This window comes from Mizuhopecten yessoensis, unplaced genomic scaffold (assembly GCF_002113885.1).
Source record: "Mizuhopecten yessoensis strain PY_sf001 unplaced genomic scaffold, ASM211388v2 scaffold716333, whole genome shotgun sequence".
NCBI lineage: Eukaryota > Metazoa > Mollusca > Bivalvia > Pectinida > Pectinidae > Mizuhopecten > Mizuhopecten yessoensis.
In genome coordinates, this window is record NW_018480064.1 from 440,981 (window position 1) to 457,987 (window position 17,007).

The window sequence follows — 17,007 nt, forward strand, 5'->3', positions numbered from 1 at the left end:
ATTTAAAAAAAAAATCAGTTACTGTTTGCTTTTTGTCTTGTGTGATGATATTTGAGCTATTTCGTTGTTTCTTGTCTTGTGTGATGATATTTGAGCTATTTCGTCATTTCTTGTCCTGTGTGATGATATTTGAGATCGTCGTTTCTTGTCCTGTGTGAAGATATTTGGGCTAGTTATCGTTTCTGGTCTTATCTGATATTTAGGCCACAGTGTCCTTCCTTTGTACTTTGCTGTATGGTAGACTATCTGGTAGTCAAAGTACCTGTAAACATTAAAATAATTAAAAGGGGAACATGAACATGTCAGCGTGACAGGTATATGATGACAGTAAAGAGCAGTATTAACCTTCCCTAGGACTGACCGGCCTTTGTGTATTTGGTTTAGTGTTTGGGAAGACATGCTGCTCAAAGTGGACTCCGTATGTATGTCAGCCATAAAGAGTGGCCTCAAACTTTGACTAACTGACCCATCAAACAATTTTACTGACACATTATGCATGTGATTTTGTGATGGTCAACTGATATCAAAGCTTGACCATCAATTGTCCTTGATTGTCACCGGTCATGTTCAGCAGTGGTCACCAGTACACCTGTCCTGTCACTGTGGGGAGCTAACTCCATCACAGGTTCATCTGTTGCACCAATGGTGACCTTTTGGAACTTGCTGACCTTTCCGTACATTTGTTTCAAAATATTATTATGTTAACTAAGACAATTGTTTTGTAAATTACAAAAAGAAAATCAAGATTCGTCTTACATGTGGTTACTATGAGGGGATTTTGTTTAAATCATTCCCCCCTACAATTTTTAAAACAGACTTGCCCAGCCTTTGATTTTGTAAGGTTCAAATGTGACTTTACGGGCAAATGGGTTAATATGATAGTATGCTAATAAGATTAGAAAATCACAACACTTACAAGGAAACGATATTTTATTTACACTATTGTTGGAAGGGGTCAGGTAATGAATGCTGTGTAGATGAACCTGCTATTTATCAGGGAAAGTGTGCAATCAAGCATCTTTCCCTTTACAATTCCTTGTCTTATTATTTCTGCTATCAGTCAGCCTCGTTTTGGACTGTTGCACTCTTGAGCAACTCCAGTACAGGTGTGAATTGACAGGTAATTATGATATCATCACAAAAGATCGTTAATTGATTTAATGGTATTTAATGTGTAGTTACTACACCCAGCAAAATTCAGAAGAAAAACTGTGTTTAATTTGCTGTTTGCTGGGGTGTATTTTGATTCCGTATAATAGGGCATCTACTTGGTTCATTACGGCCGTTTATAAATACCATTATCTGACAAAGCGGGACAAATGAGGCGTTTCCTCTCGTGCTGGCTGTAGACTCAGGTGAACAAAAACAGACCCTTTGATGTCAGCGATATCATAACTGGCCGCTGATGACTGGTTCTTTTTTTGCAGTGAGGGCTATTAGTAGCATGCGTTTTGTTCTAGTAAATTACCTTTTACTGTAGAGAATATGGACAAGTTATGATTAATGAGATCTTTTGTAACTGACTGATTCGATATCTTAATTGCCTTTCACTGGTAATTTACCTCTTAGGTCTTTTTACTAGAACTGTATTCATACCAAAGGTGTTGTTCATTACGGTATGACTTACTCTACATACCATTCACTGTCTATTGACTTACTCTACATACCATTCACGGTCTATTGAGGTCACTCCACATACCATTCACTGTCCATTGCGGTCACTACATACCATTCACCGTCCATTGAGGTCACTCTTCATAACATTCACTGTCCATTGATGTCACTCTACATACCATTAACTGTCTATTGACTTACTCAACATACCATTCACTGTCCAATGAGGTCACTCTACATAACATTAACTGTCTATTGAGGTCACCGTACATACCATTCACTGTCCATTGATGTCACTCTACATACCATTCGCTGTCTATTGAGGTCACTATTCATACCATTCACTGTCCATTGGGGGCACTCTACATAACATTCACGGTCTATTGAGGTCACTCTACATACCATTCACTGTCTATTGACTTACTCTACATAACATTCACTGTCCATTGAGGTCACTCTACATAACATTCACTGTCTATTGAGGTCACTCTACATACCATTCACTGTCCATTGGGTCACTCTACATACCATTCACTGTCCATTGAGGTCACTCTACATACCATTCACTGTCTTTTGACTTACTCTTCATACCATTCACTGTCTATTGAGGTCACTCTACATACCATTCACTTGTCTATTGAGACCATCTCTACATACCATTCACTTGTCTATTGAGACTATCTCTACATACTATTTCACTTGTCTATTGAGCCCATCTCTACATCCCATTCACTTGTCTATTGAGACCATCTCTATATACCATTCACTTGTCTATTTAGGTCACTCTACATACCAGTCACTGTCTATTTAGGTCACTCTACATATCATTCACTTGTCTATTGAGACCATCTCTACATACTATTTCACTTGTCTATTGAGACCATCTCTACATACCATTCACTTGTCTATTTAGGTCACTCTACATACCATTCACTGTCCATTGAGGTCACTCTACATACCATTCACTGTCCAATGAGGTCACTCTACATACCATTCACTGTCCATTGAGACCATCTCTACATACTACTCACTGTCTATTTAGGTCACTCTACATACCATTCACTGTCTATTTAGGTCACTCTACATACCATTCACTTGTCTATTGAGACCATCTCTACATACTATTTCACTTGTCTATTGAGACCATCTCTACATACCATTCACTTGTCTATTGAGACCATCTCTATATACCATTCACTTGTCTATTTAGGTCACTCTACATACCATTCACTGTCTATTGAGACCATCTCTACATACCATTCACTGTCTATTGAGGTCACTCTACATACCATTCACTTGTCTATTGAGACCATCTCTACATACTTTCCTTGTCCATATTGACTACCTGTATATAGGGAACCATCTGTGGAATACACTTTTTAGACACTGAGTCTGGTAGTATTCACATGGATTTCTAAGAAAGGTGATAAAAATAAATTTAATCCTGACTAAACATTATAAATGTCTGTAGTTTTCTTCATAGTTCCTTAACTAAGATACACTGGGCTGAAACCAAGGTTCTCACCTGTCTGATTTGTCATGAGTTGTGAAATCTAGAGTTGAGAAGTCTTGAGTTGTGAAATCTAGAGTTGAGAAGTCTTGAGTTGTGAAATCTGGAGTTGAGAAGTCTTAAGTTATGAAATGTAGGGTTTATGAAGACTTAACATGTGAAGTCATGAGTTGTGAAATCTAGAGTTGAGAAGTCTTGAGTTGTGAAATCTAGAGTTGTGAAGTCTTGAGTTGTGAATTCTGGAGTTGAGAAGTCTTAAGTTATGAAATCTAGAGTTGTGAAGTCTTGAGTTGTGAAATCTAGAGTTGTGAAGTCTTGAGTTGTGAAATCTAGAGTTGTGAAGTCTTGAGTTGTGAATCTAGAGTTGTGAAGTCTTTGGTTGTGAAATCTAGGATGATGAAGTCTTAAGTTGCGAAGTCTTGAGTTGTGAAATCTAGAGTTGTAAAGTCTTGAGTTGTGAAGTCTTAATTGAGTTGTGAATTCTTGAGTTGTGAAGTCTTTTCAGAGTGTCTAGATATATCTTTGGTCTCCTATAAAGATAAAAGATATTCATAGTTACTTCCTTTGTTGTTTAATTGGTGTCAGGTAAACAGAATGATTTGTTCATTAACTGTGTAATATTGGACAGTTAAATAGCGGTAGAAAGATCCTTTACCAGGTATAAGCCTATAATTGAGTAATTCCCTTGAAGTCAAAGTAGTTTGGTTTATTCATTAATTAACCGTGCACACACAGGGATCAGAGCTCTCTGTGCCCACGCCCAGATCAGGCTGGCAATCATGTGTTTACATCTTGATCGTGTGACTGATTGATTTCGGTGAGGAAATTGTTTTATGTGCTGATGAACCTTAACGACAGGTATTCTGCCTTTGATGTATCCTGGCCAGGTGATGGATGATCAAGATCTGTGATAAGACCAACACACCTGTATATATATGTAGCCTATAACACACCTTCTGTATATTTAGCCTATAGCACACCTTCTGTATATATAGCCTACAACATACCTTCTGTATATGTATACGTAGCCTATAACACATCTTCTGTATATGAAGCCTACAACACACCTTCTGTATATGTAGCCTACAACACACCTTCTGTATATGTAGCCTATAACACACCTTCTGTATATGTAGCCTATAACACACCTTCTGTATATGTAGCCTATAACACACCTTCTGTATATTTAGCATATAACACACCTTCTGTATATGTAGCCTATAACATACCTTCTGTATATGTAGCCTATAGCACACCTTCTGTATATATAGCCTACAACATACCTTCTGTATATGAAGCCTATAACACACCTTCTGTATATTTTGCCTATAACATACCTTCTGTATATGTAGCCTATAGCACACCTTCTGTATATATAGCCTACAACATACCTTCTGTATATGAAGCCTATAACACACCTTCTGTATATGAAGCCTACAACACACCTTCTGTATATGAAGCCTATAACACACCTTCTGTATATTTAGCCTATAACACACCTTCTGTATATGTAGCCTACAACATACCTTCTGTATATGTATACATAGCCAATAACACACCTTCTGAATATGTAGCCTATAACATACTTCTGTATATGTAGCATATAACATACCTTCTGTATATGTAGCCTATGACACATCTTCTGTATATGTAGCCTATAACACACCTTCTGTATATGTAGCCTTTAACATACCCATTGTATATGTAGCCTATAACACACCTTCTGTATATGTAGCCTTTAACATCCCTTCTGTATATGTAGCCTACAACACCCCTTCTGTATATGTAGCCTATAGCACACCTTCTGTATATATAGCCTACAACATTCCTTCTGTATATGTAGCCTATAACATTCCTTCTGTATATGTAGCCTATAACACATCTTCTGTATATGTAGCCTTTAACATACCTTCTGTATATGTAGCCTATGACCCATCTTCTGTATATGTAGCCTATAACACCCCTTCTGTATATGTAGCCTATAGCACACCTTCTGTATATGTAGCCTTTAACCTACCTTCTGTATATGTAGCCTACAACACCCCTTCTCTATATGTAGCCTATAACACACCTTCTGTATATGTAGCCTACAACACACCTTCTCTATATGTAGCCTAAAACACATCTTCTGTATATGTAGCCTATAAAACACCTTCTGTATATGTAGCCTATAGCACACCTTCTGTATATATAGCCTACAACATACCTTCTGTATATGTAGCCTATAACATACCTTCTGTATATGTAGCCTACAACACACCTTCTGTATACGTAGCCTATAACATACCTTCTGTATATGTAGCCTACAACACACCTTCTGTTTATGTAGCCTACAAAATACCTTCTCTATATGTAGCCTAAAACACACCTGCAGCAAAATGAAATACTCTTTTCTCTCAGAGCACATCTGACAGAGATAACCGTTAGCCACATTGCGTGACCATCAAACCATTTGAGCACATTTCATCTGTAATATTGATGTTACCTGGACATAATTAGGTCAGAATTACAATTGAAGCACTGTTTGTTCGACTGAAGTTGTACTTTTATTAAATCGATGCTTCCCATGGACATATTTACGGAAATGTTAGTAAACCTCAAAGAAATCTTTGATTAATGTTGTACCATAAAAACGGGGTGTTTTAAAGCTGAGTTAAATAAGTAGAACTTTTCTTGAAATGTGTATATAAAGTTTTTTTAAAGTTAAACATTCAGGGTAATTACACATATCTTCCAACTTTGAAGTATAAAAGTATTCACTATATCCATCATGGGCACTTATTACTACCACAGATTTCATTTACCAGATCGAAATTCTCCTCATATCAAAACGATTATAGTACGGAATATCTAATGGACGTTTAATGGCAGATAGTTATAGGTGCTAGCATTTGTTCAGGCTTTTAAGTTTTCACAATTAATGTTCTTACATATAGACCACAATAACCTGACTTTATAGCGTTTAAAACCGGAGATGTTTTTAATGTAAATGTTTTACTGGTTTTTGTAGAAATATTTGTGGGTTTCTGAACCTTGCGATACCATCAATACTCCTCGTTAAACAGGAACATTGTGTACAGGAATACCATTCTTGTGACTGATGGCTTAAAAGGTAGCTTCCCCTACCCTATCATCAATGATGGATGGGTACTTAGGAACCCACACAGCCTTTTAGGGTATCTATATTTCTGCACCCCGGTCATGATTTAAAGGGGGAGGCTTTTACAGTTAAAATGATCTAAGGAGCATTTTAATATATAGGGAGAAATATATAGTTAGATTAGAATGGATAACCTTTATTTTCAAATATCTGTATATGCAAGTTCGCGAGTTAATTGTAGTAATAGATTTACAGAGCTAATGTTTTCATTTTAATATGTACGAAGATAAATGAAAATTATTGCAGCTTGTGTTTCACTCTTTCCTTCCTACTTCCCTTATTGACAAAGGAATGTACTGTGTCAGCAGATTATAACAGATTTTCTATTGTTATTATCAAACTTATTTTTTTTAATTAATTCGATAAATTTACAGAATTTTTAATAAATGAAATTGAATATTCATTAATAATGTCCATGAATAGTAATACTTTGACTGTTTAAATTATATCAATAAATGTATTTGTCAGTTGTCTGCAGTCTCCCGATCCTATATTACCTACATATGATTTGATTTGGTAAACGTTTGTCGTGTATCTGCACATCAATGTTAGAGTACTAAACACAAAAGAATTTCCACATACTTCATTCAGTAAAAAAGATATTTTTCACACAGAAATGTGAACAGAATTAATTCTTTTTTGTTTAATGTCACATATTCAATGGGATGTATTTCACAGAAAACATTTCATATTTCAAAAGGATTTTATAGGATCTGTTCCATTTGTTGAGCCTACCAGCTGGTGACTGTTATGTAAGTAATGGTCTCTGAATGCTCTTGTTTCTCCCTTTGAAGATGATCCTAGCATTATCACAATCAAATAATCATCTCATTTTTAAACAAACAGAAAATATCCAGATTTTTTCATCTGCCTTCTTCTATGACAAGGCTGGTTGTTTCATGTTATTCCTGTCAAAGGAGACGGCCCTTTGATTGTGTAACTTGTGTTGTGTTACTAATAACAATACAATAATCTATTCTCCTTTGTACAACTGAACACCAGCATATAACCACAGCCAAATCATGTGTTACCGGACTAGCTTCCCACTCACATACCTGTTCATTGACCGTTACGTTTAGACCTATGATTTAAGTATCAGGATTCAGGGTATTCTAAGGCAGGCTGGTATTTGATGAGTACGTGAATGTGGAATGATGACTTTGAAATCTGATTACTGATGTCATGCTGCAGATAAGAGAATGACAGCTTGTTGGTAATATAGGAAAAAGGACTAGAAAGGGAGGGTGACCATCAGTCCTGTTGCATCAATCCCCTGATATCAACCTGAATCATCAATCCTTTAACATAACTCCTGTATCATCAATCCTGTGTCATCATTCATGTGTCATCATTCCTGTGTCATCATTCCTGTGTGTCATCATTCCTGTGTGTCATCATTCCTGTGTCATCATTCCTGTGTCATCAATCCTGTGTCATCAATCCTGTGTGTCATCAATCCTGTGTGTCATCATTCCTGTATTCCTGTGTGTCATCATTCCTGTGTCATCAATCATATGTCATCATTCCTGTGTGTCATCATTCCTGTATCATCAATCCTGTGTCATCAATCCTATCAATCCTGTGTCATCAATCCTGTGTCATCATTCCTGTGTCATCATTCCTGTTACATAATTCTTCTTTCATCAATCCTGAGAAATTAATCAGGTGTCATCATTCGTGTGTGATCAATCCCATGACATCATTCCTGTGTGATCAATCCCATGACATCATTCCTGTGACATCATTCCCCTGACATCAATCCATTGTCATCAATACCCTGACATCAATCCTTTGTCATCAAAACCCTGACATCATTCCCCTGACATCAATCCTGTTTCATCAATACCCTGACTTCATTACCAACATCATTCATGTGTCATCCTTTCTGTGACATTAATCCCCTGATATCATTCCCGTAACATCATTCCCCTGACATTAATCCTTTGTCATCAATACCCTGGCATCATTCCCCTGACATCAATCCTGTTTCATCAATACCCTGACTTCATTACCGACATCAATCATGTGTCATCCTTTCTGTGACATCAATCCCCTGATATCATTCCTGTGACATAATTCCCCTGACATTAATCCTGTGACATCATTCCATGACATCATTTATGTGTCATCATTTCTGTGACTGCAATCCCCTGATATCATTCCCGTAACATCATTCCCCTGACATTAATCCTTTGTCATCAATACCCTGGCATCAATCCCCAGACATCAATCCTGCGTAATTAATACCCTGACATCAATCCTGTGTCATCAATCCGGTGACTTCAATACCCTGACATCGATCCTGTGTCATTAATACCCTGACATCTATATGGTGACATCATTCCCCTGACATCAATCCCCTGACATCAATACCCTGACATCAATCCTGTGACATCTATCTGGTGACATCAATCCCCTGACATCAATCCCCTGACATCAATAATAAATTATATAAACATCAATCTGAATTTGTAATGTTTAAGTATATTTCATATCAGTTGTTAGTGAAAACATCATGAAGTGTAGGTTCTGTTGTTAAGTACATAGAAAGTGCTATTGAGGGCTCCAACTCCTACAAGTGTTAGTATTACCGTACGGTCAGTCTGTTCTAATGTAATTGAAACTCCACAGAGTTTTATTCTGTATTTTGCGGTAAAAACAACACATGTCATAAAATTACATTGTTGATAATACATGACATGTAAACCTTACTTCATTTAACATGTATCAAACTGATGTATCAAACTGTAGGAATATACCTACAGAAGTTACATCATTGTTGAAATGTGATCTTCCCCGAGTTATGGCTATATAATAGAATATGACTGTTGGAGGGTCTGTACAAACATTTTGTCTTGGAGTGGCTAGGAGTTTTTATTTGTTTTGAGGAAATACCAGTTGAGGTAGTGTAGCAGCTGTGTTCCGGGATTGTCCACATTCCAGTTTGGGAGTAGTATGATATATCTCTGTGATGACTAATGGCTTCAGTGGCTGGCTACAAGTCTTCGACCCACCAAGAGTTCCCTCAGGTCTACCTGTCCGAAGATACCTCCTATCAGATAGGGGGCAGATAGCGAATGGTATGTGACTTGTATCTGACGTTTTTGCTGGGGTATCTGACATTTTTGCTAGGATAATCACCTCCGATTCATTCGTTTGGAAGCTGACGGGTGCTATAAGCTATCATAGAGAGTGTCTCTCATCGGCTGTTATTCGGATCAACAGGGATTGTTAGAGCACAGAGACAGTTTCTTTGTGGGTTATGTGTTTTGTGTTGATAGTCAAGGACATTTATCAGATAAGAAGTTGTTGTTTGGTCCTAATTGGTAGAGCCTCCTTGGTTTTACACTCCCAGTTTTATCCACCATTGTTATCACCAATTAAAAAAGTCCAACATTCACATTGAAATTGTTTCAACTCATAAAATGTATCATGTATTTTGTCCAGTCCCTATTTAGAGCAAAATAAAAGTTAAAGCTAAAAAGGATTATCCATAAAGTTTGAAATGACAATACCAGGTAGATTGGCTCAATATAGAGGGAGAGTATTTCAGCGATCACACTTTTTGTACAGAACTCGTACGTAACATTAAATGTGTCAGAAAATCATTTCTCTTAGAAATAAATAACAGAAAATACAAAGAAAACATGACTCAGGTGAAAAAGAAAACAGGTATTTTACAAGAGAAACCAAAATATGATATTTGCTTTCCAAGAGACCACAAAACCATGGCCACTAAAGCATGGCAAATTGCTGTCATGCTGCAATTTCTAAATGGTGAAAAAATGTCAATATGTATGATTTTAAAAGAGGAAAAATCCCAGTGTACACTTCTAGAGAAAATTTGTCTGCATAAAATAGCTATAGTTAGTTCCATCTAGTTTGGTTCATCACGGTATTGTACCACTATATTACTGATGCTTTGTTATGTTACAGGAGTTTGAGTGTGGGGTCAAGTTTGGTGGCAGCGACAACAACAAACAGGAATGGTCATTTACTCTCTACGACTTTGATGGGCATGGCAAGATTACGAAAGAGGTATGTATTGACAGCGCAATCCTTCAAAGGTTTTGATAACTGAAGAAGTCAATAACTCTGCTATTATAAACAGATATCAAAAGCTTTTTTCATAGTTTTGGATCTGTAGATAAAAACATTCTGAATCTCAAAGTAAATAGTTTCAGTATTATGGCTGAAATATGCCAAAGTTTAAATTAGAATTTCGTGTGTGATATACCAACATCAGTTAGCTACAGGGGGGCAAATAATTACCTTTTTGGCATTGTTTACAAATTCATATAAAAATCAATGTGTTCAGATCAGAAATTAGTTAAATATTTTACAATGTACCAATTTTGTTAGAGTCTTTCTGTAAGTTGCATCTCATACGGTAACTGAATAGGCTACAAAGCACTCTAAATATCTTTGTTGTAGAGGGACTGTGTATATGTCATTATACTCGATTATTTTGAATAAAAATATTATAAAGAGAATATAGGCTTTAATTTAAATCTGATGTTCAATCCAATTGTTGTAAATAAAATTTTGTTGAACTTAAAATATTACGATGTTAGAAAGTGTATGTGTCTTTAGAAAAGCTCTAACAGTGCGTCATTAGGACAGGCAAGTGGAGACAGTACGGTAAATCTGCACTATTACGGAGAATCGAGTCACATATTGAACGTGTTGACAGCTTTTGTACATGTTACTGATAGCAGACAATGAATATTGACTGTCAAATATGATTCATGGATGTTTTTTTAGAGGAGTAGCAATATTCAGACCATAAACACAAAACTGACACGCCATTGTTATATGGCATCCATTGACCATGTGTGATAGGAGACAGATGCTAGACGTACAACACTGCCAACAATCGGGGCATCACCTAGTACGGGATCCCCGAGTGTTTACCATGTATTACCTGTAATATACAACAGTGTAAAGGTGTCACTCTCCTGCCAGGGTGTCAGTTTGCATATTAAATGGCAATTTACATAATATTGTTATTATGATTAGCCTTGCATTTGTTGTGGAGCTGTGACGCAATGTCAAATCAGTGTGTTGCATTAAACATTGATAAAGTCAATATTTTGTACATCAATTATAACCTAGCCCCATCCTACTCCTCCGTCTCCCTTCTTGTTTTATAACAAAAGGTTGTCATTTGAAAATTATCTGATTCTGGCTTGTTTCCAAAATAAAAAAATAAAAAATATTGAGGAAGATTCTGTTTTTGGGGGGTTATTTGGTTGATGTTCCACTGTGGTCAATTGGTCGTAGGTTCAGTTGATGTTGATCTATGATTGGATGATAGGTATATTGTGTTGATTGGTCAGTCTGCTGATAGCTCAACTTCACCTCCTCATGACCTGTCGGGAAACTTGTCTGTCTCAACTAGCTTTCAACACAAAATATATGCCACCCTCTACTAATGAGAAATCTGATACGGGACAGTCTAAATAAAAAACTTGGGAAATATGGCGGAAAGATCATATGCCTAATTGGATTAGCAGAGTGTCTCATTAAAATACCAAAAACTACTAAATACCTAGGTGCTTTTGAAGTATTCTGCTGAAAATATAAACAAAATTAGGGAAAAAAAGATATTTAATTATTTTAATTAAGTGCTTTTCAACATATGACAATTGTCTATAATTCATTTTGATAAGGATTTTTAGAAGTCAAGTGATTGAATGTAATAAAAAATAAAGAGAATTTTCAATTCCTCATTAGTGCTTTCTCATATCTAAATCTGATAAATTTGGAATAAGGTCTGTTTGGAGCTCATACTCAAATGTTTACTTAATAAGGTGTTCAAAAGAGTGAAAGTTTTTACATGTCCGAAATAAGTCCAGCTCATATAAACGATTCAAAGGGTATGGTACATACACATGTCTGAATAACAAAAATATGTGAAGTCTGAAATTTCCTGTAAAAGATAACAATTAAAAAAATATGTGAAATCTAAACAACACAGTGTTAATGAAACTCCAAGCTCATCAATGAAGTAGAGAGCAGAGGGCAGCCCCCATGTTCCAGGTCGTTAGTGTGTACTGGGCAGCCTTCCAGCCTCTGCAAATTATTTTTGATTTTCATCACCGGGTGATGTGTACCAAATTTCATGAGGGCAGTGCTTTCTGTGTTTGTGATAACAGTCAGTGTTTTGGCCAGTTTATTGTTACTGTCAGATCTCCAAGAAAGGAGATGGGAGTTTGTTGTCCTGACCCGCACACAGACAGAAAGAAAAAAGATCTAACAGAACTTATCAAACTTGCAGGCTTGTATGCATGTATGTGCATACATCTGTGGTAAGGACTGGCTATGTGGATTCCAGCATTGAACATTATAATAACAACTGCGAAAATGTTGGTTAATTCAACTGCTTTTAAATTTCAAGCAGATACATATTTTGCATAGTTACATGTTATTGTGTGCAGCTAGCATTTTGGAAAGTCATTTCATGTTCTGTGGTGATACAAACATTGATTAATAACAGCATGACCTTGGAATGGGTTCCATGTAAATGTAGTATCCTCATCTGGATGTTGTACACACAAAGCACATCTGTACCCTGTGGTATTTTGTGACGTAATTGTTTACTTAACCTGCTCTGTTACTGCCATTTCAGGATCTTGCCAGCTTGCTGAAGGCCCTGTATGATGCTGTAGGGTCATCTATCAAAATACCTTCAAACGGAACCAAAACGCTCAAGTTACGTCTGACGGTGGGACACGATGGCTCCCAGTTGCCAGGCAACCGGACCTCACCTTTAAAAGTGAAAGACTGTGGGAAAGACAAAGTGAAGGAAGTTTCAAAATCAAAAGACTCTCCTAAATCAAAAGAATTCTCCAAGTTGAATAATCTGACAAGAACTCATGTTCAAATGCCGATTAAGTGCAACAATGAAAATAAAGGGCAGTCTTCGACAGTTGTGAATTCATCGACAGTTGTGAATTCATCGTCTTGTCAAGGTCAAGGAGTTAATCAGACATCTTGCCAAGGTCAGGTGGTCAACAATTCTTCATGCCAAGGTCAAGGGGGTAATCAGAGATCTTGTCAAGGTCAAGGTGTCAGCCAGACATCCTGTCAAGGTCAGGGAGTCAACCAAGGAACTTGTTCGGGACAGACGTGTACTAAAAGGATACAGCTGACCTGCGAGGAGCAGCAGGAACTTGCGGAACTGGTTCAGGAAAACATGGAGCGTAATCACATTAAACAACTTCGGTAAGTATCCATAAGGGAACTTCAATTAATGTACAATGCAAGTTTGTGAGTCCAGACATAGCAGTTTAGCAGAAGAAATAATCTGAAATATCTTAGTTACCAGGTAAAATGCTGTGTGTAGGCCTTCTCAATACTGTAAATTTACCTGACTTTTCTTGAAGTAATGATTTTCTGAGGTTGTGGTCAATGTGCCATGTACACCAATTTCGTAGGATTTGAATATTAAACAAAGATTTGCTTAATAAAGGTTGTAAATTAAAACAATTGTTAAAAAAAAATCAAAATTAAAAAAGGGTACTTATTGTTGGAAAACAATTAGATAAGCTCACATGCATACCAATACACAAGATTGTTTCATAGTAACAAAGTTAGCCTGCTTAGTGATAAAAGGTCACTTGGTTCACCTAATAAAGACTTTGTGAGCAAAAGATGACAGTAAAAAGGACTTCAAATATTAAGGTTCAACACTTACTTAACCTCATTTCTTTACATTCTCGTTTTTCTAACAAACATTTTCTGTCTTTTTTTCATAACTATTATAAGGTTATTGGATACGGATCGGAGAAATTTCAATTTTATGCTCGTTCGTCTTTATAAACGTTATCTTTCTAGTATTGATCATGAAGACTCGGGATATGATTTATTGCACCCTGTATGAAAAGATGAAAGCCAGCTCATTTTGTACAGGTGGGGGATTCTTGTGATGAGCTATGAAAGCCCTTCCACAAAATGATAGGCACTGAATGGTTTTATGAGGACTCAATGGTGGTCGTCAATGTGTACAGGACTACGGGTGGTTACAAGGATCTCACCGAGTTTTATTAGAAAAAGCACTGTCAACAGCTGTGTCGCACTAAATACAAAATTGGGCTACTTTGAAAGTGGCCCAGCAATATTCTTTCATGCATTTTGTATCAAGTGATGGCTTTCTATTGTAACGTCGGGACAGATAATATCTACAACACGGGATGAAAGTTATCCAACATGGGTACATAATAAGTGGTTAAATATATATTTCAAAATCGGCCAATTTTCAGCTGTGGTTACTGACTTGGTAAATGTAAACATGTGTTGTATGCTCCGTCATAATTTACTGCATTAGCAATTCAGCGAGAGAAAAAAAGTCCCACAAGCTTTTAACGCTCTATGGATGCTTAGATAGGACGAAATAAATGGGCTCTGTACTCCGCTGTGTGTCAGCTGCGTCACTTACAGGTTTCAAATAGAGACAATTTACATGATTACACGGCAAGTATTTTTGATAATTTTTAGTCGTGGATATCTTCTATAAGCATTTGAGGTAAAACAGTGAAACTGGCAAGACGAACAGGTTTGAATGATGTGTTGGTCATAAAACAAAGTTTTTGGACCGCCTTCTGAAGGGGAAAGTCAGTCTTCAGATGACCTATACTACTATAATAGTACTTTGTATCGAAATTTATCACTGAACAACTTTTCAGCGATTATTCTATGAATATTCGACAGAAACCTGGAAATCTGATGTAATGAACTTGTAGGTGAATTCCATGAAAACTCTTTCAGTGATCATGTTGAATTTGTCATTTGCAGTTGACATTCATATTGGCTATGAATGCTAAATAAAAGATTTTAATACTTACATTTACAATTTTTCAAACATTTAATCTCAAGTAAATTAATATTTCAAAAGCATTAAGTTCCAATAAGTGTATGTATCATGGCGTCATGATAACGATGATCGGGTCAACCTTTGGCCCATGGCATTTGTGGCTGAAAAGAATATTCCATCTAAATTTGGTAGAGTTATAAGGTGACAATTCCATACAGTGGTAAATATCAACTCCCATTCTACCAAAGATCTCATAAAATATAAACATGGAAGATATTTTGTAACCTGTCTTTATGTCTTGTTAAAATATATGTGTATATCGCAGGTGTACTCTTGTTGGCAAGTTTCTTGACAAGAAATTGGGATCAAATCATTTAAATTTACTCAATTAGAGTCAGTTCAGTGAGTCTATTTGGAAATGTTTTACACAGAAAATGAGGATGTACAATATTTGAAAGACAGTCTTTTAAGTTTAAAAAGCAAAATATTGGAAAGAAAGTCATTAAAGCCTTAAAAAACCTAACACGTAGTCATTAATTGGCTCTAAGCAAATATGTCCTACCATTGGAGATGAGGTTGTATTCCTGGATCAGCACGCTTGTTATGCATAAAGGGACATGTTTCACATCAGCAGTCGTGTTGGTGTTGATAGCTGTTAAGTTAGAACCTTTGAAATTGAAATTGCTGATAAAACAGAATAATTTAAATGTCACTTCCTCCATGTGTCGAGACCAACCCATCTATAGACCTTCATAATTGCATATATGTCTCCTATTCAAAGGCAGTTTACAAACTCATCCAAACCCTACAAAGCCATTCATTTTTCATGACGGAGATATTTATTCATCAGTTGCAAAAAGAATTATTCAATCATAATGTGAAAATAAATCAGAACTTAGCCTTTGTGACGGAGGACAAATTGTGTCCCTTTGGTCTCTGGGGAGAGGGGGATAGGTACAAAGTTGGCTTCTCGTTATGAAGCAGCCATTATATCCAAGATGGTTTATTTTGTTTTCGTGTCTTGTCTCCTGAACTATCCGGCCTTTTGTCTGTCTTCGACTTATTACAGGGATAGTGTGTTTGAAACGCTACACTTCAAACCCTTGTATAAGCTACACAGGGCTGGTGTAATGGCCCCGTTTATTCTGTAGGTACTCATACATTCACTTTGATCCCTGCTGCTTCACAGTATCATTGGGTCCTGCATGACTACCTATAGAATCCCCCTGCTTCCTTTGTACGGAGCCTCGGTTTGGTCCCAGGAGTCAAGTAACCATGTTGACATACCTTTTTGTTTATTAGCCATGACTATACCTGTGTCTACAAGGATCCCCACTTGATGTGATCTTTTTTCTCTCTTGTGTTCCCATGGTTACCAGATAATTGTCTCAGCTTTTATGTCTTGAAAAGCAAGTGCAAGATTGGCACTGTACTTGTTCCTACAAAGTATTTTTCAAGGAAAAGAAAGTCAACCTATTTTTGAGTTGTACCTAATCATCATATCTTTATATTTTATATATTTTTAGAACCAGTGGATGCAATTTTTCAAACTTGGTCAGAATCATCCTTGATAGACATCTTGTAATCCTGCTACCAAATTGTAAAATTGGGATTCCTACCCAAATTCTAGGGGCCAGGGCAGGACCCAAAAGGGAAAATTAACCAATATTTCAAAAATCTTTTTCTCAGACTCAGAGTCCTATACTACAGTCATTTTCTCTGCATAGATGGAAAGATCATCAGGGGCTTTATTTAAATTGTAAATTTCAGGACCCCCGAGCTATCCGTTCTCCCTTGGGGAGGGGGTAAAGTTTACTATAGTTTATATAGGGAAACAACACTTTTGGGTATATTTTGACAATTTTCTGTTGGAAATTATTTTTACTTGGTGAGAATTATCCTTGGAGG

At 36.6% G+C, this 17,007-nt stretch overlaps 1 protein-coding gene across 11 annotated transcripts in view; it reads left to right on the plus strand.

Moving 5' to 3' along the window:
- The window catches only part of LOC110443218 (protein naked cuticle homolog 2-like), a 98,358-nt gene that overhangs the window by 72,621 nt on the left and 8,730 nt on the right, over positions 1–17,007 (plus strand). For 10 of the 11 annotated variants that reach the window (XM_021487276.1, XM_021487277.1, XM_021487278.1 and 7 more), the window contains 2 exons: positions 10,221–10,322; positions 12,916–13,511. In XM_021487276.1, the coding sequence (XP_021342951.1) occupies positions 10,221–10,322; positions 12,916–13,511 (698 nt within the window). Of the gene's footprint in view, positions 1–9,192; positions 9,365–10,220; positions 10,323–12,915; positions 13,512–17,007 lie in introns of those variants that run through there. The other variant, XM_021487287.1, reaches the window with a different exon arrangement.